Source organism: Corvus kubaryi, unplaced genomic scaffold (assembly GCF_017639235.1).
Source record: "Corvus kubaryi isolate FWS band 111438036 unplaced genomic scaffold, C.kubaryi_AGA036_p1.0 129, whole genome shotgun sequence".
Classification (NCBI taxonomy): Eukaryota; Metazoa; Chordata; class Aves; order Passeriformes; family Corvidae; genus Corvus; species Corvus kubaryi.
In genome coordinates, this window is record NW_024580664.1 from 638,903 (window position 1) to 662,165 (window position 23,263).

General features: G+C 41.2%; 1 protein-coding gene across 1 annotated transcript in view; it reads left to right on the plus strand.

The window, feature by feature from the left end:
* The window catches only part of PLXNC1 (plexin C1), a 72,213-nt gene that overhangs the window by 17,387 nt on the left and 31,563 nt on the right, over positions 1-23,263 (plus strand). Inside the window, exons 5-15 of the mRNA XM_042025566.1 lie at positions 2,072-2,186; positions 3,191-3,335; positions 6,703-6,772; positions 8,124-8,199; positions 8,321-8,374; positions 12,794-12,933; positions 14,778-14,957; positions 17,502-17,589; positions 18,507-18,713; positions 18,835-19,026; positions 22,404-22,503. Of these exons, the coding sequence (XP_041881500.1) occupies positions 2,072-2,186; positions 3,191-3,335; positions 6,703-6,772; positions 8,124-8,199; positions 8,321-8,374; positions 12,794-12,933; positions 14,778-14,957; positions 17,502-17,589; positions 18,507-18,713; positions 18,835-19,026; positions 22,404-22,503 (1,367 nt within the window). The remainder of the gene's footprint in view (positions 1-2,071; positions 2,187-3,190; positions 3,336-6,702; positions 6,773-8,123; positions 8,200-8,320; positions 8,375-12,793; positions 12,934-14,777; positions 14,958-17,501; positions 17,590-18,506; positions 18,714-18,834; positions 19,027-22,403; positions 22,504-23,263) is intronic.

The following is a 23,263-nucleotide window of genomic DNA, read 5'->3' on the forward strand; positions in this document are numbered from 1 at the left end:
ACTGTGTGAGTGTTAAAGGTCAGCTTTTAGAGCAACAAAAGATGCATTTTTCCCTCACATAAAGACAAGCACAACCCTGAGTCCTGGGTGGCATTACTGATTTTGCTGTTAAACTCTCAGATTCTTCAAATCTTGCAAATGAAGGAAACAGGTTCACTGCTGGTGTTCCTCAGGCAGTGAAAGAAAGCAAGTAACTTCTTCCTGAGACAGTTGTAAATATTCAGCTTGATAAACAGTTTCATTTTTTAATATTTCAATATTAGCATCACTGAAATGCATACACTTATTTAGTGCCAAGTACTGCAGGTGTGTTGCCTTGCATCTTTACTGTTATAATCCTCACCCTGTCAGAAAATGTAGAATGTCTTTGTTCTGTCTTTCTTTGTTGCCAGTGCAAATTACCTACCTATATGTATCTGAGAATATGGTTTATGCACTTCTGTTGATGATGGATCCCATCTTCTGTGGCTCTAAAACTGTGGTGCTAATGAACCTTTGTGATCTCAGTAGGGTGAAGAGAGAGATAAATGAGACTGTAATTTGTCCTAGTTTGAAATATATCAGGCATATATAGTCCCAATTTGTTACAGTATCGTTATGACCTGAATGTATTCAGATGCAAAGCCCCACCAGGTTCTTGTGCAGCAGGAACTCAGTTTCCTGAGTTAGACCACAAAGGAAGTGACCTTGTGCTTAACTGCATTCCAATTGCCAACATCTTGATCTGCAGAGAAGATGACTTTATGGTTTCTAAGGTTTGTGGGGTTATTTTGGGCATTTTGGAGTGTGGCGGATATTTTTGTTGAACATGTTATTCATTCTGGGGAGAAAACACATTGTTTGTGAAATATGTTTTTACAGTGAGCTCTTCATAAAAAAGGCCCATACTTTGGAACTGTGAACTCATTTCTGCTTTTTAGTGAAGGAATGGCTCATTAAGGCAGATGTCACTGTTCATATGATTGAAGCTATACATGCTTCTACATTTGGTAGAAAAGTAGGATTAAAACTATCAAATGTTACATTTATTTATAAATATTCAATCATAGTATTAAAATATTAAGATATATTCAATTAGCACTTACTTGTCTTTAATTGCTAACTATACGAAATTACTTGGAGTTAATCTATGAATTGTTCATTAACTGTTGACAGCAGACAGAATTTTAAGGATTCACCTTTCAAACTTGCTGATTGTCCATCTAATTTGTATGCCTATGTTGTCTTTTTCTTATAACATGTTTTTAATATGTGTAATCTTTGTAGTACTTATATAGCCTAGTGTTTCCTCATTCTTCCTTAATTTTCTGTTGCACAGTTTGTTTCCTACAATTTGGCATCTCTAACATTCATATTTACTTTGAGCTATCCTAATTCTGAAGTGGATTTTATGCTTGAAGACAGAGAAATCTATTTTGAACCTTTTCAAATCTGGTATTTTCAATCAAGTGCACTGACAAAAAAGGGAAGGATCACCATTGATATCAGTGGATGACAAAGGAGATCAGGGAAGAGGATGCATCTCCTCAACTATGCGCATTCGTAGTGTAGCTCTGCATTTGAGCTTCACTCCTATCTCTTCTTACACCCTCTGGAGAGAACAAGCAGTTTATAGTGTGGTTCATGTCATTTTTGTATCAATGTCTAAAACAGGGTAGGGAAATTGTACCCTAAAGTACGTATTTCTCCCCCAGAGAGTGCAGAGTGGGTTGGGGGTCAGTGGGGGGATCGGATCTAGAGCTGTACAGTGAAGCAATCAAGTTAGGGATGATGAATTCCATCCCAGGCTACCAATTCCACTGTAAATGGCCAAGCTTCTAGTACTTGCTTGAGTCCCATTGACTTAAACAAGACCCTCGAGCATATATCAATGCATTGTAATTTATTTTGATAAGCAGAAGATTTTACTGATTGTTTTCCTGAAGCTTTTTGCAGTTATAACCATATTCCTGTAAAAAAAAAAATCAATAATGTTCCTGTAAAAAATCAATAACTTTAAATAAGTTGAAGTACAGTGTCTGAAGTCAAAGGCACGAGAAGGAGGCTAGTATAATTTTATGTATACTTTTAGGTGCACATTAAAAGAAAATTGTACACATTCAAACAGCATAAATGGTTGGTATAACATTTCACATGCACCTGATAAAGATCTGAAAATCCTGCTAAGTTTCCCTGCCAAATATCAGGTATGTACACCCAGTTTTATGTCTGTTTGTTTATTGTGACCTAAAATGTGTGATGTTGTTGCTTATTGCAGCTTACCTTCTTTTGTCACCATGTTCCATATATTAGTTCCTCTTACCCCAACAATTGGCAAATATCTTGGAAGTCTCAGTAAGTTGAATGTGTGAATTAGATAGATGTTCTCTTCCTCTCCTATGAAACGTATCCTGAAGCTATACTCCATGATGTTAAGTCAAAAATTCAAATATTCACTATGCTGACAAAGGCGATGTTTCCATTGTATCACTGTATCAGCTATTTTAATATTCCCAGTAACTATATATCAAGTGCAGTATGGAAGTTCTGAGCTTTGTAACAAGTTAGAAAACATTCACTGGGACACATATGCTAACGCAAATTTGTAAGTGCTTGATATTAGTCTTTACTCTCTATCTGTTCACAGCACACACAGCCTTGCATATTTGATTATCAACTATTGTGACTGGCCTCTTAATCTGCACGCTATTGTTTCTGATTTCCTGATTGAATACACTAATGCAATCATATTTGTAAAGCAGTCTCAGCCAGAAACAAAGGATAATTCATTACAATATAAGTTCTGTTCCATAATTAAGTGCCCTTTGGTTATGGATGCAAACGATCTCTCTGTGAAGATCTGTACATTCTTACTTAAATATTTTTAAGGGAATATAACAGCATATAACACTCACAGCAAAATTCTAGTTTTAAAATCCAAAACTATTTAAGATTACTTGCTAACATACTGTACAGATCCATTTAATTTGTGGAAGTAAGCAATGCTGTTACTTTCAGAATTCTTCCTGTATTGCTTCTTCAGCTGGGAAAGTCACTCTCCTTTGAGAGTTTACCTAGTGAATTGTCTGCTTCCACCACAAAAATTTTCGCTTTGTGCATTTCATAGTTTGTCATTTTCTGTAACGACAAAGTGATGACTTAGCAAGTATAACAAAAACCCCGTTGTATTCTTGTTTTTATTGTTTTATAGGTTGTTGTGACTGCAAATGTAAGCAAAATCCTTACTTTCTGTATGATAAAAATTGTAACAGCTGTTGAAACATTTTATGAAAATGTAGTGCTGAAAAACTCATCCTGTTTCTGCAATCTAACCACTCCGATGATAACTGATAATGGTATGTTTTACTATTATATGTATTTAATGCTTATTCACTGTCCTTTAATACTGGGGAGTACTACATAAATACACGCCTAGTGAGTGTGAAAGTACATAGTGCTTTTTGTTAAATTTCATTGAAGAAAAATAATTCATATTTTGTCACATGATTTGAGTATACTCACACTGTTCTTGGTGATTAAAGTTCTGTTAATATGGAATCCTTTGCAGAAGTACTAACACACATTACCCTGTGGCTGGAAGCAGCTTCTTCAGTTGACCCTGTGGCACTGCAGTGCTTTAGCATTAGCAGAATATTTATTTACATGGTGTCATTAATAACTGTCTAAGGAAGCTTAAGATTAATGCAGGGACTGCATTAATGCAGGGACTCCAAGCTGGCTGGAGCAATGGAAGCAATGTTGGTCTAGTGCTCTGCCTTGACAAATTAACCCATCTTAACTCTTCTCTAATCTGCAAACAGAATTTGTTTTTGCAAGAAACTGTAGTGGCATAAATAAAAGGAGAATCTAATTATGAATGTCTGTACAATAAATAATCTTAACATTTAATTAACTGTTGCAGCCTGAGACACTGTGAGAAAGTGATTGTCCAATGTAGAGGATTAGCAGAAAAATGCATGGTTGAGGGGCAATTTGATGGGTACATACTTTTGACTTGATTTCATTCCTCCTTCTGAATTATTGGTTGAATCATTTTGCAATAATTCTTATACTACTTTGTTCATCAATGGTTCTCAGAGTTAGATACCTGAGCAGTTTGTATTGGATGTGTGATGCTTGTGATCTGGTTTGTGTATCTAATGGACAGCTACAAGTTCTAGAATGAGGTGGTAAATTACTGAACGTCTAGACTTTTGAGCTGTTCTTTAGGCTTTGGTCTCAAGAATCAGATCATAATCCTTCACAGTGGAGTCTTATTTGACTAATAGCAGGGAAACATCCCCTTTGCATTTCTTCAAGAGTCTGTATAGAAGCACAAAACTTTTTTAATAGAGATTGGCCTTATAACTTCTTAAAGCTGTTTATGTTAGAATGAGAGAGTTCTAATCTAAACTAAAAAACAGATAGCAAACACAAGGGATACCACATGTTCTTAAGTGACCTGAAGAGGAAACAGATAGTTCAGATAAATGCCTTGCCTCTATCTCTTCCTTGATAACATAGCCCAAATTATGAGAATCTGATTCTCATATAAAACCTTTGTGTAGGAAGAGGAATTAAATGTTACCAAGTATTTTCAAGGACCTGTTGTTCTGAAGAGCTTAGTGCTACAAAGAGCTCTCTCTCTCAGGGACCCTTGCCCCTGAAGGAAGTTCCTTGGAATATTTTGATCTGAGGAGGCTGTATGGGAAAAACTCCTCCAACATCATAGAAGTGTTGTGTCAAGTTCCAGTCCAGTGCTGGTAATTGAGGAGGAAGGACTGTCACTAGAAGGTGACAGCTGGAGTGATATCCATGAGTATTTTGATCTATTAAGCTGTCTTTAGTAAACACTATTGGTGGATTTTTAAGAGGGAAATGTCCTTTATTGACCCAGTCCCAAAAGCCATGTTTTCATGCAATTATGGAGTATATTGTTTGCTTCTGTGTCTTCACAGACTAAAGCTTTCTCTTAACTCCATTAGCAGGTTTTCAGAGAACAGTGTTACGGAAGCCATCTCACCTTGCCTGTGCTTTGTGCCAGAAATGAGCCCTTTGACAGTGTTAACCAGAAGGCTGTGAGGTTGGCTTGTGCCTGCCGGTATTCCTGCCACTCACCTGCTCCTATGAGCTGCAGTGTCTTAGTGGATAATTCAAGAGTGAAGTTACACTGATTATTTGTGGTATCTCCTCTAAAGTGACCTCAGTTCCACAAGAGGATGCACTTGCAAAAGTCCTTTAGATATCATTTCCTGGAAAAAACATTTTGAAAATACCTGCTATTCAGTGCAGTCTAATGCATTTTAAAAGGTCAGCCCAGACCATATAGAAAATAATAGGTTCCATTAATTCCAACACAGACAGAACCAGGAAAGCATATTTGACAGTGTTGTTTTTAAAGTATTTATACAAGCTTAAAAGAAAAGACAAGCTCTGCCAGAAGGAGATAAATTCCTTACTTTTACTTACTACTCCTAGTAAAATACTAGGAGTATTTTACTTTTTCTGTAGTTCATGGCTTGAGACATGTAGGCAAGTGATTTAGGCAGCTGTGTGTCAACATGTCAGATTTCTGCAGATAAGTAGATTTCTGGAGATGCAAATAAGTGGTTGATGAAGGATTTCAGAATGTCTGTCTGTAGTCATCCACATCTTTAAACAATAAAATACCATTAAAGTCAAACTCTTTGCTATCCATTTATTAAGGTGTTTGATCATACAAATGGTCAGTCCCAAGGGCTGTTTCTAACAGGCAGTTCAGGTGACCTTTGCAGTGAGCACCCAAGGGCCATGCTGCCATGTGGAGGTAGGAGATATCTCTGATTTAACCATGTAGATGTAGCCAAAGCTGGCTTTCATCTGAACAAGCCAGCCTGTGATAAAGACAAAGGTTTCTCTACCTTTGCAAGACAGATATACTTAAAATCTGTGTAACTTTCCTGGATTAAAAAGCTAGCTACTTTCTAGCATAGAGAAGTCAGAGAAGTCTGCAAACATGGGTTTCATTTGATCTTAGGCAGCCATTCATTTCACAGACTGCACATCTGCAGGCACACAGATGAAAGAGACCATGGCTTAAGTGGTATATATCTAATTCTACTGTTCGATGTGGTATTCTGCTCATAAGAGAAGATACTCTTTCATACCGCAGCTGCCAGTGAATTGTTGGTATAGTAATTGCTAGCTGAAATAATGGCAAATTGACTCATGCAATCATAAAAGATTTAAATAGGATGAAAATTGCTACTGCATAGATTACAAAAGGAGACTCTGAAACCAAGTCTGTGAGACAGAAAGAGAGAGAAGTATGGTATGGTGGGGTCTCTTGCATTAGAACAGTCTGTTGTGTTAGAAGACTTGAATTGGGGGTCTGGCTATACCACAGTACATATCACTGTGTGCTTTTTGAGAGATAATTTTACATCCCTATTTCATGGTAGCATTTCCTTATCTGTATCCTGACAATAACATTGCTTTTATTTGTCATGTGGTGGTGGCATCAAGCTTAATTAATGTGTGTATAAAGCCTTGGCATAACTCAGCTGATGAGTGCTGTGGAAGGACAAAATCTGGTTATTTTTATCAGTCAAAAGTGTGAGTGGATGTATGAGAGAAGGTGCATACCAAGTACATAACAGCTAGTTTGAGTTTTCAACTCAAATTATTTTTAAACAGTTATTTCTTGTAATATCCAGCATATACCTAACATGTACATTTTTCCAGATTGTCTAGTTCTCGAAGCGTCATTGTCCTCAAGCTCTTGGAATATCACACAAACATTTCAGTTGAAAAAGTAAGAGCCTGGTTCTTCTTAAAGTTCATTGTGGGGTTGATGTGTGTGTGTGGGAAAGTGACTGAAGTCATTCATCTTTTTTTTTTTTTTTTGTATTTATCAAGGAACTACATTTCACTAAAGATAGGCAGATCCGTTTTCTTGGCCCACTTCTTCCTCCTTCTCTTTTTTTTTCCCCCTTAAAAAGCTACTTCTTCTGATGACTCTCTTATTTAAGAGAGTAGGAGAGTCATTACAATGACTGAATTTATGACAAGTGCCTGAAGAGATAATAAAGGATGTCACAATGACATTAAAATCCTTTTTGTCCTTGGGTAGAAGGTGGGCCCTTGGTACTCAGTATAAGGCCTAGATTAGAGGAGTCAAGAGATTCTTTAAAATCACTTTGTGAAGCTGTTTTAAATTAGACCCAGATGCAATTTAAATATGGTCCACAGGTAACATGAATATAATTAAACCAGAGAGTGACATCTAATCTGCTAATAGGAATAATGAATACCTGTTCTTCTGTACACATTCTTTTTCAGACTCTTTGTTGAGACCTGGTAGAGGAAACATTCATGCCCAGCACATGGCCTAACACCTTATGCTAGGTGGTTGTTAATATTTAGAAAGATCTGGCTAATATATGCTGTAGGTAACTACAGTGTTTCCATTCAGAATGCTCCTCTGCTGTGCAAAAAGGCTAATCATAAGAACCTGGGATGAAATTGAACTCTTGCTTTTTGGGAAGTGGCACATCACTTCCCTGTCCCTGGAGGAACATGGGGAAGGAGCTGTCTCTCTCTAAATCAGAGCATTTCTCAGCATGTGTGGAGAGGGACTGTGCTGCTCTTGGCTCTCTTCCGTATTGATAGAGGCATTGCAAAGCAAGATAGGGACAAACTAGTCTCCCAACAGGCATATTTTTTGGTAGAGGAAGGCAACAGCAAACTGGCAATACTTGCTAGCACTACACACATGGAACAGAGGTTCAGACAAGCTGGAAAAAAATCAGTGATGGTTTTCTGCCCTTTTATGTTTAAAAAGTACTACCTGGCCACTCATGTACTGGACTAAATCACAGTAAAATGTAACCCAAAGTGTTTCCTCTGCTTCCTGATTTTTTTTGAAATTAACGACTCTCAGCATCTCAATACAGATTGTATTTCATACTAAATTTCTTCTCAGAATAAGTACAGCAGAACAATAGGCTTGGAGGGTAAACGAAAATTTTCCCATTTCATTACATGTTTGCTTGGTTGTTCTCTTGGGTTTACGCTTTTTTGTCTGTCACTTGAAATTTGACATTCATGACTGAATCTAGATTGAGTTCCTGTGTCTTACAAAAACTCTGTTTCTGTGTTACCAGCTGCTCACGGTGTATACACAAGGGTGAGTGTGCCAGCTGTGAATGGATACGTGTCTCTCCTGCCACCACCTGCCAGGTGAAGTTTGTTGGGGAAAATTGGAATCCCCTGTGATGCCTTTTCCTTGTATTTTTTACATCTGAGCAGCAATCTGTCTCTTTTTTATCCTGACATGGAGAAATGCTTATTTTTTTTCCAGGATGATTGCAATGCAACTGCTTCCAAGAGGATCACCACTGCACAGAAAACAGAGGTTAGTTAGTGTTTTAAGAGCAGTGTTATTAAGGCTCTCCGGGTTGGGGAAGAAATTTATTTAAAATGAGAGGAGTTTGCAGAAAGAATAGAGATATGGATGAGGAGGCAGTCAGTTACAAAGGAAGGTAATGCAGAATTTGGATTGATATTATTTTTTTCTTAGTGCTCTGTTGGTGTTAAAAGGTACCAGCAAAAACTTGTGTTTCAGATGCAGGCACTGAGACAGTGAACACTGCAATTGTCGTGTGCCTACCGCTAGATGCAGTATTTACAACTTTGCTTTAAATGCCAAAGTCCCTGTATGCTGTATTTAGTCACTCCACAGGAGCCAGCATGCTGAGGGCTGGAACACATAAGCTGACCAACAACAACAAAAAAAAGGAGAACATTTCAGGCTTAATATCTTACCTAGACTTAGCAGCATGTTTGAGTTCTGCTGTCACAGACAACTCTGGGAAACTAGGCTTCAGAGTCTCAAGCCTCTTCCTCATTTTTATGCAGCCAGATCACAGCTTCTCCTGAAACATAGCTGCCAGGGGAGCAGAAGGAAGAGGAGGATGTGCCACCCAGTTTCTGCATAACAGAGAAGTGGCTAGAGGATGAGTCCAGGAACTGAAATCCATGGGTGTTAGTAAATCTCTAGTTCACACTTTCAGAAGAATTTTCCTTGTTTCTAGGCTGTAGACAAAACTGGAGATGGATCCACACAAGCTGGATCACTGGGAAGGAAGAAGTGTCACTAGTGCTGCCAAAGTACCTGCTGGATCTGGTTACTGAATTCTCTATAGAATTCGTATAGACTGTATGTTTGCATACAATCTAAATGACTTGGCTCATAGGCCAGCCCTTTAACCTTCTGCTTTGTAGGTCAGCCCTTTAACCACGAGGTTATCCCTTTATTCTTTATGGGACAAAAATGGTTTTATTTTCTCATAAAACTGAGTGATCTTTTTATCAGTGGTTGCTTATGACATGCAGGTGTTAGGAAAGAAATGAGTAGTGGAGAGAAATTTGACTGATGAGTAAGTACATAGAGATTTGCTGCCTACACTTTTTGGTTTCTGCTTTTCGTGAGTGATGCATAGTTGTTATAAATAGTGACTGTGTTCTTCTCTCTAAATGTTTCATTAGAACTACCCAAACTTGTACCTCTGAAGACAGGGATTACCTCTTAAATTCAGCTGCTCAGCTGATGTTTCTTAAACAAAATACATCTTGTTTTTCACAGAGACGAGTGGGATTGTAATAACTTGTGCTTCTGAGCATTAATATTCTGGATTTGATTTAAAGCATTATGTCTGGTGAAAGAACAGAAGAAAGTCTTCTTTGCTCTGCTTCCAAATGCATTAATTTGACATTGGTAAATAGTTGGAATTGCCTGGGAGATGGCTTTCTTCCACATGCCTTATCTTGGAAAGACAGTGATGGACAAGGCAGTGAAAGCACCAGAGGCAGTGCAAAGGCAGATGTTTATTTAGAAGTGATTGATCCATTCAGAGAGCTTGAAATTGCATTTGAAATCCTGCTCTCCTTTGACTGCTTGTGCTTTAAGGAGAACATACTGGAGAGTGGAGAAAGAGGATTTGTGTTTTCCCACAACCCCAGCTGAGCATTTAGATTAATATACTTTTTTTCAGTGCCAGCCCCAGCCCTCCTCCTGACTCCAGCTGCTGGTTTCTATGCATGCACCTTCCCCCTCCCTGTGCCAGTGCAGCAGTTGGAGTGGTTGGATTGAGTACGCTTGGCTAGGGAACTGATTTGGCTGGAAATAACTGTTATTTTGCAGCAGGTTATTTTTTGTCTGGGCCGGTTCCCCGATCCCGTTCGTCGGGGCCCTGTGTTACCAATTCAGGAGGGGCTGTGCCAGAGAGGGACTCCCCAGGGTAGCAGACACTGCTTAACCTGCTGCTGCTGCCTCTGAGCCATGCTAACCACACCTCTGAGGATGTGGCTGCCACAGTTCACACAGCCCCAGGGAAGCGTTGCGCTGTCCAGGGGAGGGGGGAGGAGGCTGCAGCTCAGAAATATGGAACTCTTTTGAAGCTGACAGGGCTGTGCTGATTTACATTACCTGAGGACCTGGTGCATGCTTTCTGTATGTCTCTTTGCATGTTTATGCTTTCATCACATGCCTCACAACTAGTGATTTTTATAAATATCCATCTGCCTCTCTGCTGTGGCCTCTCTTGCTACTGGGCATTGCTCCCCCTGCCACGTAGCAACTGGAAGGTCAGTGGCTCTCTGGCACTGGGGAAATGAGCACTGCAGACCCCAGTCAGGACATTAGGTCCTTCCTGCTTTTAGTGAGGGAGTTCAGGGTTTCTTTTGCTGCTGAGGCAAGTGTTGCAGATTATGGCAGTCAAGCTGGGTGGGAATTGGACTCTCAAGTAGCTGGGGCCATTTTACCTCAGTGTTGTGACTGTACTGACTCCATGAGGCCAAGGCAGGATGCCGAGAGGGCGTCTGTGCTGTGTAGCCTCAGGAAAGGTATGATTTCAGAGGGGACTGAAACTTTCTAACTGAACAGTTCTTTCTGTGATTTCTTCATAGTGTAAGAAAAGAAGCAAGGCAAGTTAATCTGAAGCACTCAGTGGTGTGTGGTGTCTGGCAGAGAGACCAGTGGGAGCCCTGAAGCACCACAGCGTGCCGCTGCACCCCTGAGCAAGGGATGCCTGGCATTTCCCTCACGGGGGTTCACCGCCCTGATGCACTCTGGGGGATTTCCATGTGTTTGTGTGATACTGTGGTATTCTGGTGTTTCAGGGCTCCCTGGTGGTTACCAGTGAGAACCCAAAGCAGTGTTTTGTTCCTTTCTGTGGTATTGGGCTTCTGGATTTGTGTGAGGATATTGACTGTCCTTGGTGCACTGGAGGCTGGACACAGGCAGAAGGACAGGATACAGGTGAAGAAAAGCACCAGTGGTTTTCTGCCTTTAATCTCTTAGATTTCTGCTTCAGTTGTCCTGTCCCAAGGATTAAACTGATTTCCAAATGACCGTGGGAGTGAATTTTTCCCCTCAGGCTGTTTGTGAGGGATTTCCTTTGCCTTTCTCTATTATCCATATGAGAGGTCATCTTGGAGGCCCTTTTGCAGACCCTCTGGCCCCAGCCTTTGCACCCTATGGCCTTTTCTAAGGCACAAGTTGCAGCTTTCAATCAGTGGTGACAGATCCCTCATTTGCTCTGGAGTGCTCCAGCATTCAGTGAACCATGGTAGCATTTGGGGACAATGTGCCAGGACCTTTTGAAATGGTCAGAGTTGTGTTTGCAGAGGATGGTGTTGTGACTCTGATGGTCCCCTCAGGCTACCAGCCCAAAGTATTAGTGCTGTTTTGGGTACATGATAAGATTAGTGGTGAGAAAAACCTGTGGGATGGACTTTCCTAGAGGCTTTGCACCAGCACCCCTAACAGGGTCAGGAAGACTGAACTGCCCAGTGGATATGTCCACAGGTGCACAGCAAAAATCAGGATAATCACACTGCTCTAAAAACTCAATTTAAACTAGTAGTATAGGCAGTCTAAAGGTAAGCTAAAAATCGTTTGCCTGAGAAGGTCCCAAACAGTTTGTGGTTTCACATGCGTATTTTCCTGTTTTTTTTGAATGTTTCAGTTTGTTGTCTGAAAGATAGGCAGAGAGGAAATCGTCTGTGTGATTATAAAACTGGGGAAGAAGCAAAACTGATTAAACATGAGATCCTGTCAAAAGTATCAAGTGAATACAGTAGGGAAAAAATATCTCTTCTTGCTCAGTAGCATAAGTTAGAAAAAGTAAATACAAAGAAAAGCACAGTTTTTCTGCAAGACTGTAACAACATCAGAGCAAACTAGGGTTATTTTTAAATGCTGGAGAACTTCGTAGCATAAAAATGAGATACCAAAAAACTCCCCTGCAGTTGTTTTGTATCTTTAGTTCTATGTATGACTTCGAAAAGGCTTTCTAGTAAAGCTAATTCTGGGGTGCTTTCTCAAATTTTCATTCGAGGATTTGACCCTGCTTCCCCTTTTCGGGTCACAAAAGATGCCTTCATTTGTTCTTCTGATCTCTCATAGTGACAGCACCATGGGTTTTGTCTTGCCTTGTTTTTTAGTTCTTCAGGGGTCACATGAAATGTATCATTTCAAGCTGGGTTTTTATGATACCTACCTTCCAGCATGTCAGACTGTGATTCTTTTGGGCAACTTTGTTATGAGATAAATTGAAATATAAAATATGTAGGTAAAAATATTTGGCTTGTAATGAAGTTGTGATTGACAGTACTTCCCAGGATTAAGTTTAACAGGATTTGAAATTATTAATAAAAATGTATCCCAGTGCCATAAAATCTGCATTCCCGAGTGGTGGTTGTTTTTACATCTGTTGCCTAATCTGCCCAGCCTTTTCATAACCAGATCTTGTTTTGCTTTGTTTCGTAATAGCATATCAGCATTCAATCCATTGAACCTTTGTGGATTTCTACATTAGGCAAAAGTGAAATAACAGTCAAAGGAGAAAACTTTACACGTGCATCAGGCATAAAACTGATACTGACTGGAATCACTGGCTGTAAACCAGACGTGTGAGTTAAACTGAAAAATAATACTATTTACTTTGCATGGTGAAAATTATATCCATTTTGCTCTAGCAGTATGGTTGTGTGAATAGTTGTCATGTGCCTCTCCTCAGCAGAGCAGGGGATGCTCTGCACTCCTTTAGTTACACTTCCACTTTAAATTACCAAAGGGTGGAAATGAGTTTGGTGTTTGAGTACAGTACAGGGGATGGATGGGTGGTCAGTTCTCTCAGTGGCAGTAGGACAGTTTTGTACCCGTGGCTCTCTGTGCCTTCTAGCAGGCACCAAGAAGTTAGGTCACAGGAAAGCCTCAGCTTCTGTTTGAATCTCCTCTGCTTCAAAATATTCCTCATATATTCTAGGATTCTGCTTGTAAAGCACAGACACTATGTTTCGCGTTCCACTGTGGGGAACTGCGGAGAGTTCTTTTAAAAATGGATGGTCGGGAGCGGAATGAAGCCAAACGAGGCAAACACTGTATCTGAGAGCCGTTTATTGATAACAAAAAGGAGAAGGAAAAGGAGTTGCCCGAGCGAAAGACGCCTGGAGGAGACAGCAAAGAAGAGAGGAAAATGGAAAAGGGATAGGGGAGAGCAGAGAGAGAGGGGACAGAGAGCAGAAGAGGGCGTTACCCGCAGCAGGGCGGGGCAGCGCTGTCGGTGTCCAGGCGGGGCTGTGCCGCTGCCGGCCTGCGCGGCTCCCGGCGGGGCGCGGCTCCCGCGGCGACGGCCCCGGACACGCGGTGAGAGGGCGCCCGCACGGGAGGAGCAGGAGCCTGGACAGGGTCGGGGCGGCGGGGAAGGGAGCGGGCAGCCCGGGCGAGGCGGCGGTCAGGGACGCGGGAAGGCAGGACAGGTGCGAGGGCAGGAGAGCCAGAAGGCAGCCTGGGGCCAGGGCAAGGGAGGGAGCGAGCAACCCCAGCAGTTAGTTTTTATACCCCCCGGGCCCCTCCCAAAGTCTGCCCTAACAAGGAACCGCTGGCCCAGTGCAGCCTTTCTGTGCCCTCCATTGGTGGAGACCTCTTTGCGACCTGATGGGAGAAGCCCCTCCATAGTATCTCCCACTGCCTGCCTCGTGGGCGGTGTTGGCAGGCGAAGTCCTCCCAGAGACAAGGCTTCTTCTAGTTGCCTCCTGCATGTGGCACGTGTGCACCTCTCCTCCACATGCCTCCAACAACCTTGGCTCCTCACACCATGCCAGGGAAGGAAATCTCTTGTGCAACAGCTCCTGTTTTTCTCTGTTGATGATCACACAGTATAAGCCCCTAGATAATGAGGCAGTCTTATTCTGAATCAGTTATTTTCAGGTGCAGCTGCAATGGCTGCCTGTGATTACAAAGCCCATTTTACATAGCTAGCACTTGAAAAGGTGGTGTTCAATTTTTGCTTCAACCATTAATTTTCAGGGGACCACAGAAAAAAAAAAAGGGGAAAAGGAGGGGAATACAGAAAGTAGGAAGAGGAGGGAGTGAAAAAATGGGAGGAAAGAGAAAGAAAAAGAAGAAAGAAAAGGAAAATGAAGATTCTCATTCTTGACTAGCTCATGGACCATGCTGGTAGCACGGAGAAGTACACAGTAAACAGCAAAATCACACATTGCGTTACACAGCCTCATCCCAGGGCCAATTATCTATACTGTTTTCTGTGATTATTGTGTCACATAGCAACTTCATTCAAAAGATGCCCTACTTTGTCTGTTCAACTCCCTACTCTCTTTCCACCTCCATCTGGCAGCTCAGACAGAGATTCAGTTCTCTTTTCTCTTTATCACTTGCTGTAGCTTATAGGCTTCGTATAGTAACACCAATGAGTGGCGTCTGTGTTTCAGTGTTTGTTTTCTTTCTTCTCCAGTATTAAAGTTAGAAATGTGCTAAATGATACACAAATGACATTTGCTCTCCCACCAACACGTAAAGAGGCCAAAAGTATATGTATCCAGGCTAACGGGAAAAAATGTTCACCACCAATGACCCTGCATTATGTTTCTCTGCCATCATGTTATAGAATTACACCAAATACCTCCTGGATCAGGTAAGTTTGTCTTTCTATACCTTTTATGTATTTTTTCAAATGTAGTTGCACTGAGCCAATATGAGCCTTCTTCCTTGGACAGACTGCAGCTGAAGCAAACTTGGAAGACTGCTGTAACCTGTTGTGTTGGATGAATTAAGGCCTGTGAAGTGACTTAACAGATAGGGTCATAGTAGCTGCAAGATGGGTTCTGTAGACTTCTTCTGCCCACCTCAAGTCTCCTTTATAGAAGTCAGAAGTAGTTTATTCCTGCTAAAGCTAAACGCAAAATATGGGTAGCACTCTACCATTCTAACTCAGATTAGCTTTGATTTCTTGATGCTGATATAGCTTTGTAGTGGTTTGGTCCAAAATACTCATTACTGTTTATCTGCTGTGAGATAAGAATTAGGAGAAATGCAAAACAGGCACCAAACTTGAAAGAATATAAAGAAGTTTATTAACAGACCTAAAAGAAGAAAAAAAAAAAAAATACCACCTTCAGAACTCTCCTCCTCCCCCCACCTTCCTCCCTTCTCCCACTGACGATGTGAAAAGACAACCCTTAAGATGTTCAGTCTGTTTACCACTTCCATAATAACCTTGTTCAGTCCATTTAGAAAGAGAAGTCTCTTCTTGCTCATGCTATGAAAACATTATCACAACGAGACAGCCGCCCACTTCCAAATATCGTTCAGTCCATTTAGGAAGAGGAGTCTCTCTGCCTGCGTGTGAGTCCTTTCCCCCGACTTGCAGCTTTTCCCGCAACTGCTTTTGAGGGTCCACTCTTGAAGTTTTTTGGGGTATAATTTTAAGGTTGAGCCGTTCAGAAACAAAAACAGAGGCCCTTCTCCTTCCCTGGGAGCAAAGGGTCTTCATCATCTTCATCTTTAGGACTATCTCTGGGAGCATCTCTACGGACTGAGGTTTTCTCCTTTCCCGTTCGGAGCAAAAGTCCTCATCTGGTCCATCTCTCCCTGTCCAAACTTCTCATGAAATTACAGCTGCGTCAGCATCTGCCTATCTCAGCGCAGGTGCTTTTGCTCACGAATTGAACACTCCACCCCCCATATCTTCATGAAATTACAACAGGATACTCTGATATATCATAGCTTCACAACAGACTTTCAGCTTTAAGCATCTCCTCTCTCTCTTCCCTCAGGTTTTCAGCTCTTCACAGCAATAAAAGGGTTAATCTCACCTCGGCCTTGCAGCTTTGCAGCTGGAATGTTGAATTTTTCTTATCGCAGTGGAGAGGGGGGAGAGCCGAGCCGCTCCGGCTGCCCACGGCAAGGCAGTGGGGGGGGTTCCATGGCTGGAACAGGTCCATGGCTTCAGGATGGCCGTGGCCCGGCCCGGCCTGGCCCAGGCAGGGCCTGGCCGGGCCCGCTGGCCCCCACACGGGGCCCGCAGCCACCTGTCCCAGCGCCGGAAACGAGAGAGAGCCTGGAGGGGGAGTTTGCCTATTCTTAAATGTGGATCACAGAGGTGATCACAACTTTAAGTGGCTTAGAGAATTGTCCATATTCAAACTGGCCAGCTGATAGGTTCTATCAGTTCCCAGAGGAAACTGTAAGCACCCCTTAGCAAGGACGTCCCTTCCGGGACTATGCTTGCTAACCTATGACAAGCTTTCATCCGTGAAACAGTATAAAGTATCAGTGGATTGGAAGTGAAGGGAAAATAATCCTCACTGCAGTGACGTACACAGACTTGCTTTACAATATGATTCCCTAAAGCCAAAAGAGCCTTTTTCAAGCCTTTGCTGTGTTTTGTGGGAGACTCACAGATCTGGTGAAAGACTTACAGGGTGGTTTTTAAGATATTCTCCGGCACAGCTTTCCACCTGCTCCTCTGCTTTCACAGTTCTTACCTGCTTTCATATTCAGAATCTGATATCTTGTCAAGTAAAGATTTCAGGTAATGGGTTGGGCTGCCAGCTGAGCAGCCAGGATGCATGCCCTCATCTCCAGGTGAGAGGCAGCTCAGGCAGCTGGAAATTAATAATACCTTAAACCACTCCAACTCTGTTCAGCAGAGATTGTGAGCCAGAGCCCTCAGACAGAAGCACCATTGTGTGCTGAGACAGATGGTCTGAATGCTGCTGAGAATGTTTCCTGTGAGGTGCCTGGCACGATGGGTTTGCCCTGAAGAAGGCAAGAATTAAGCACAGGCAGGGGCTTAATGCCCTGGGGCAGTGAAATACCGTGATGCTCTTTCTTCAAGACGGAATATTAAATCGTGGTCTAGTTCTTTGGCTGCATACATAAAAAACGAGGTAGAGAGTCCCTGAAAAGGAGTAAACATGTGTATGCAGTCATGTGGTTTTGGGGTAGCAAAAGTATTTACCATTAGATTACAAGGAAGGGGTGGAAGTGCACTGTATAGCTCAGTTTATCTTGTTCTGCAGTTTGACTTTATTATGTTGTCGGCTACCAAAGCAAAATGCACACGAGTAGTTTATTCACAGCTGAAACCTTAAGGCAGGACATGTCTGTGAGCAAACAGATAATATTAACCTCCCTTCCTCCACACATTTTTGTTTTGTTTTGGTTTTTTTTGCAGTGGTGGTCGCAAAATTACTACAACTGGTAGAAATTTTAATGTGGTGGACAGTGTGATTATTTCAGATGACCAGAGATCAAACCTCACAGTAAGTCTGAATCTCCTTTATAATACCAAACAGAGGTCTCTTAATGCATTAAGTTTTGTTCCTAAGGTTTGAGGAGATCTCAGTAATTTCCAACCACTTGCAGGCACATGTCAGTCATCCTGCTGAAATAGATATGATCACTTACAGGATTACAGTTACACACATTCTTAATACAGAATCACAAATACACATAAGCTACTCTCCTGCATTCCTGAGGAGAATTCCCTGAGGTTTTCTTTATGGTCTAGGGACTTGCTCCAAATCTGTCCTTTTTGAGTCTCCCCAGTCTCCACATATGGGTGTGTTGGAGGAGGGGGTGCTATACTTCCCTCTGGCTCTGTGCTGAAAGCCCAAATAGTGCCACTGCCACAGTGAGGGGCAGCAGGCTGGAGCTGATGTTGGGATGAAACCCTTTCTCCAAGGCTGTGAGGAGGCAAGCACCTTGTTGACCCTTGCAGCCCAGAGACCAGAACACAGCAGCATCACCCAGTGGAATAAACAATGACCCAATGCTACAATGACTGTAGTAACCCCCTCTCTCAGGAGTTAAATTGGAAAGAGTGAGTGCCTAGGAGTGCTGAAGGGCATGTCTTACTTGTCTCTTGTCACCTGCATTGAGGGCAAGGAAGGAAAACTCACTGTCACAATTCCTGTCTCATTGCACAAAATAGTTACCTTAGCAGTGAGCAATCAGCCTTAAAGCAGCGTGCAGACAAATGCACTTAAAGGTAGACATGGGCTCAACACAGAAATTTTTCCAGCTGCTCTGCATGCAGCCCTGATCTCAAAGAAGAGGTTTAGCAGGTATCTGTGTGAAAGTCGGGAAGACAGTAAAATGAGTTTGAGTGCCTCTGTTTGTAATTGCACCCACTGTTGAGTATTTAATGACTGTTAGAGCTTTGCTATTGCATTTCTAGGTCTCTAGGTGTCCTGGAAATGCATCTGAGTATCATTATTTAACACCAAGCCTGAGCCATGCAACAGAGGGTAAAGTGGTTGATATGATGCTAAAAGTGGATACTACCTTTATACCATGTGTCAAATTACACTATCACCCAGACCCAGTGTTCATTAACTACCAGCTGCACACCGAACTGGATCCCGATCTGGAATTAAAAATATATGTAAGTTTCAAAATAATAAACTACAATACCTAATTTAAAATAGTGCTTGGGGGTAATTCTTTTTTTTACTGTGTTTAGTGACTGATTTGACTGATTTTTGTCTTCAATTTTTTCCCTCTAGAAAGAAAATGATAACTTGAATATTTCTAAAACGGAGGTAGAGGTTTATCTGTCATATATGACTGGTGCACAGACCAAAAAGATATGGTTCAGTGTCCAAAATATCACCAAAAAGCCAGACCGTAGCACCATACTGTGCAAATTCAAAAGGGAAGGAACAGACAAGATTGACTTTTCCACCGTGAAAGTTTTTGTAAGTAGAATTCCCTTTTTTTGCAATTCAACAGTATTTGAATGTTTATACAAGTGTAGTAAAATGTATCATTATTGCTGTCATGGTGCTTGGGAGTAGTTTTCTTCCTCGTATCTACGCATGGCTACCTAGCTTAGGTACCACTGACAGAACTGAGTTCATTTTCTGTCTGGTTACTGCAGTGGTGTCAGAGGTAAGCTTTGCAGTCCAAGCTGAACTCACTGCTGCTGAGCTGCAGGAGACCAGTAGCTTGTCACACCTCTGTCTGCAGAACAGACATCATTGGAACAGCATCATTGTCTCCAGGAGAACCCTTCATCTTAGATCTGTAAGCAATCTATTCTCCAGTGGGGCCATGACTGTGTTCTCGCAGTCACTTTTTCCTACTAAAGTGGGTAAGGATCTGTCTAAGGGATCACCAGTGAGACAGAAGGCATTTCTGGATGAAAAAGGGGATGAAATTCAATGTGCACTGGGAAAGCTAAAATGCTCTGAGCATGTGGCATGAAGCCAGGCCCAAATATATGGACATTAGCATGGATGTCAAAGCTGAATTGCATCTTAAGATATTTGCTCCATGACTAAGATGAAGATAGGAATTTTTTAAAATGCTGTGATCACCATTTATGAAGGAGAAAAATTATGCCAGACTCTTATTGCAGTGTGTGATGGTATAAAACTGAAATAACTCTATTGCCTTCAAGGCATATGGCTTATAGTAAAGATTAACAAAGCTATTCTTGAGTTTTTATCACTGTTAACTGATCCCCCATCTGTGGATCCTGCCGTCTGAGCCAGTTATGGCATGGAAAAGCCTTTCTGAGTTTGGTGTTGCATTTAAATATCAGTGATGCCTTGCTATATCACATGCTCATCCTGCAAACTTCATAGAAGCGACTGTCATAGAAAGGTCACCACTTCATGAAGGCAAGTCAAATGCAATAGTTATCATGTAACATTGCACTTCTAGTACCTTAAATTTTTTTCCAGCAAAAGAAAAATATAGAGGTAGCAAATCCTCACATGTGTTTTTTAAACCTTATGAATAGATTATCATAGAAGATGTAGGGCCACTGAAAAAAGGATAAGATGGGGATAAAAGATAAGTATGGCTCAAGAATGATTGTATCTTTTCCCTTAGTTTTCCAGAAAAAAGAAGATATTGAGTGTGGGTTCAAAGACAGAATGATCAGTCTGAATGGAGGTGTCAGAGTAGAAGATGCCGTTCTTGTGACAGAAGCAAGATTCACATAGATCAAAGGGCTCAAGACAGCAGGAACATAGTCATTCCCATCGTAGCACTGGGGAGAACTGACACATGACACTGTAGGCTTAGTAGGAAAGATTTTAAATAAAACGTGCTGTATGACTGGAGAGCAGCAAATAGAAAACCAGTATTTTAAATTGAAGAAAACCCCAAACCCTAGGCAAATGGAGGCTTGCTGATTTAATCCTAGTTCTATGTAAAACTTTATAATGTATTTTGAATGACTCCTGAAAGACTTGGAGGTAAGTGGAAAGTGGGATAATTGTCAAATTCTTTTTAATGAAAGCAGATATCTTTTATTTCCTAAGATGAGTGATTTCCTCAACAACAAAAAAGCGATAGATCACATGTACCTGGAAGTCATTCAGTAAACTACTTAACATGGTGATTATGAGGGTGCCAGGGGGGATGCTCTCTAAGGGGAGCTGACTGGGCAATGCTGATGTTCATACAGATATTCTTTAATATCACCACTGACTTGATCACAAAAATAAGGCTTATGCTAATAACACTTGCTGATGACAGAAAGCTCAGAGGCATTACCAGTCCAGAGAGGGTTTTATAATGTCATGCGGAAAAATGAAATTAATTTAGGAATAGGAATTGGATTAATTCAGGTGTACCTTATATAGTCTGTGACTCATAAACAAGATAAAAAATAAGGAAAGACATGGGGCCACTAACAGGAAGGTTATGGTGAAGAATAAAGAGAATCTAAATATGGGCAGAAAATTAAGTGAATGCTTTGTCTCAGTTTTTCAATAAACAAGGAAGAGTAACAGAAATTTCTGCTTTAGGAATTTTTCAGTTGGACATGACAAGTCAGAAAAATAGGTATATTAGTCACAGGATGGCTAATGTATTTAGCCACCAATGCATCTGAGCCTTGGAAAAGGCTAATGGGATCCTAGGAAGTCTCAGACCAAAAGAACTTTGCATAGGAACTGTGAAAACATAGAAACATCAGAGGAAAAAGTAACATTTGGTGAAGGTAATAGATCTGCTCTGTCTTCTGTTCTTTGTAGCCCCAGAAATACAAAGGCTCTGTCCTTCCATCCCTGTGGGGTTTTTTTGCTTGCTTGTGTCTATGTAGCTATGATGTGACTATCCAGTTGGCAGTCTGCAGCTGCCCTGGCTGCTCACCTCCTGTGACAAGCCACTGATTGCAATCACCAGATCTCTGCCTTCCCTGCTGTAACCCAAAATAATTTCAACGCAGCCCTCCTTTTCAATTATCTCAAGCTCATTTCTATCCCTGGCACTTGGTGGTATTCTTTTTATGTGTCAAACATATTTTTATGTCTAGCCTGTTTATAGTCTTAGCTACCCTTTATTTATGTGCTTTCGCAGTCCTCTTTGAGATCCTTCTTTGTGAAATTTCTTCTGCCATAATTATCAGTGGTGAGTGCCTCAGTTTGGCATTTGGCAGACTTCAGCACTTTCATATATGCCTAAGAATTAATGTCTGTCCTGCCTCTGACAAGCCCACTGCTGGGGCATGTTGTACGTGTATGGCAACATGTTCATGTACATGTTGTGCATGTATCGTATGTTGCATTTTCTCTTAAGGACCTTCAGGAACAACATCCTACATAAAGAGGTTGAAACTTCTGCAAAGAAATAGGGAAGAGGGCTGTAGGCCAGGTGTCTATGAAAAATTCTACTTCCCTTATTCTTATCATGGGTCTTACCATACTTTTCTGCTCAGCAGAGTAACACTGTGAGTGCAAGCACATGTGTTCCTCATTTCAAAATGCCACAGTGTTTAGCAGTGACTCTTAGTGCATGAGCCGCTCGGCCAGCTGGAGGCCAGATCTTGCCTTTCATTTGAGGGCTCTAGTTAGCAGCAAGAGCATGACAAAATTTGGTGGTATATAAGGACCTCCAAATTTTTTCATCATTGCTCTGTTACCCTGCTTAAACATCAAATACAATGAAAGTTGAGTTAATGTTGGTTCACATACATTTTGCTGAACTTCTGCTGTCTTCCCAATAATCTACTATCATCCTTACGTGCCTTAAATACTTTTTTTTAAAAGTACATAAGATGTCATTTTAAGCACTGAAATAATGTCTGTCCTCTATTAACACAGCTATTGCTTTTCTTCAGGTGAAATTAGGAAATTTTGAGCATGAAGTCAAACCAACATCATCACACATATATTTATATGTTCTTATTTTGCTACCAATTGTGGTGGGTGTCATTATAGGTAAGTACAATGACGTATTTTCAGCTTTTGATTTGCTGAAGGGACAACACTATACACAAGCACTATACATACTCACTACTCTGGAGCTGTCACAGTCTGGTGATTTTACCCCGTTCCCAATAAGAGTGGACAAAGTTAAGTCTGTTCTGGTGGTGAAGTCTCAATTGTCAGACTGCAGCATGTTACAAGCATGTTAGAAGACAGTATTTCTGTCTGTTCTGCTGGGATTACTCACTATCATTCCATGAAGCAAGCCACAGGACTGACATCCTTGTGTCACAGCTTGGTCCCTTCCGGCTGTCAGAGCTCAGCTACCCTCCTGTCCCTGGGGCAGATGTTCCCTAACAAACTGCTTATCCTCAGGCAGTGTTCGTGGTGTTTCTGCTCAATCTCATTTGGATCATTCATGTCTTTGTGGATCACATATTTGTGGATTATTACTAAACGGAGGGAGGTAAATAGCTACCCCCTTCTCTTCTTGGTGCTCCCTTTTTTCTGAGTGTTTTTACCTGGTTATATATTTGATAAATTTCCATTTATTTTAATATGCATAGGGGTTTGTTCATTTGGTTGGTTCCTTTTGTTTTGAAATCCATTTTAAAAAGGGACCATATCTCATGCCTTTATTCTCTCTAAATAAGCTTTAGAAAAGTTAACAATTTGTAGGTGGATTTTCTGTTCAAAACAGCTGTTTTTTCTGTTTAATCAGTGCTACCTTAAGTAGGTTGCTATTAGTAGAAGTGGTTGTTAGAGTCTGTGT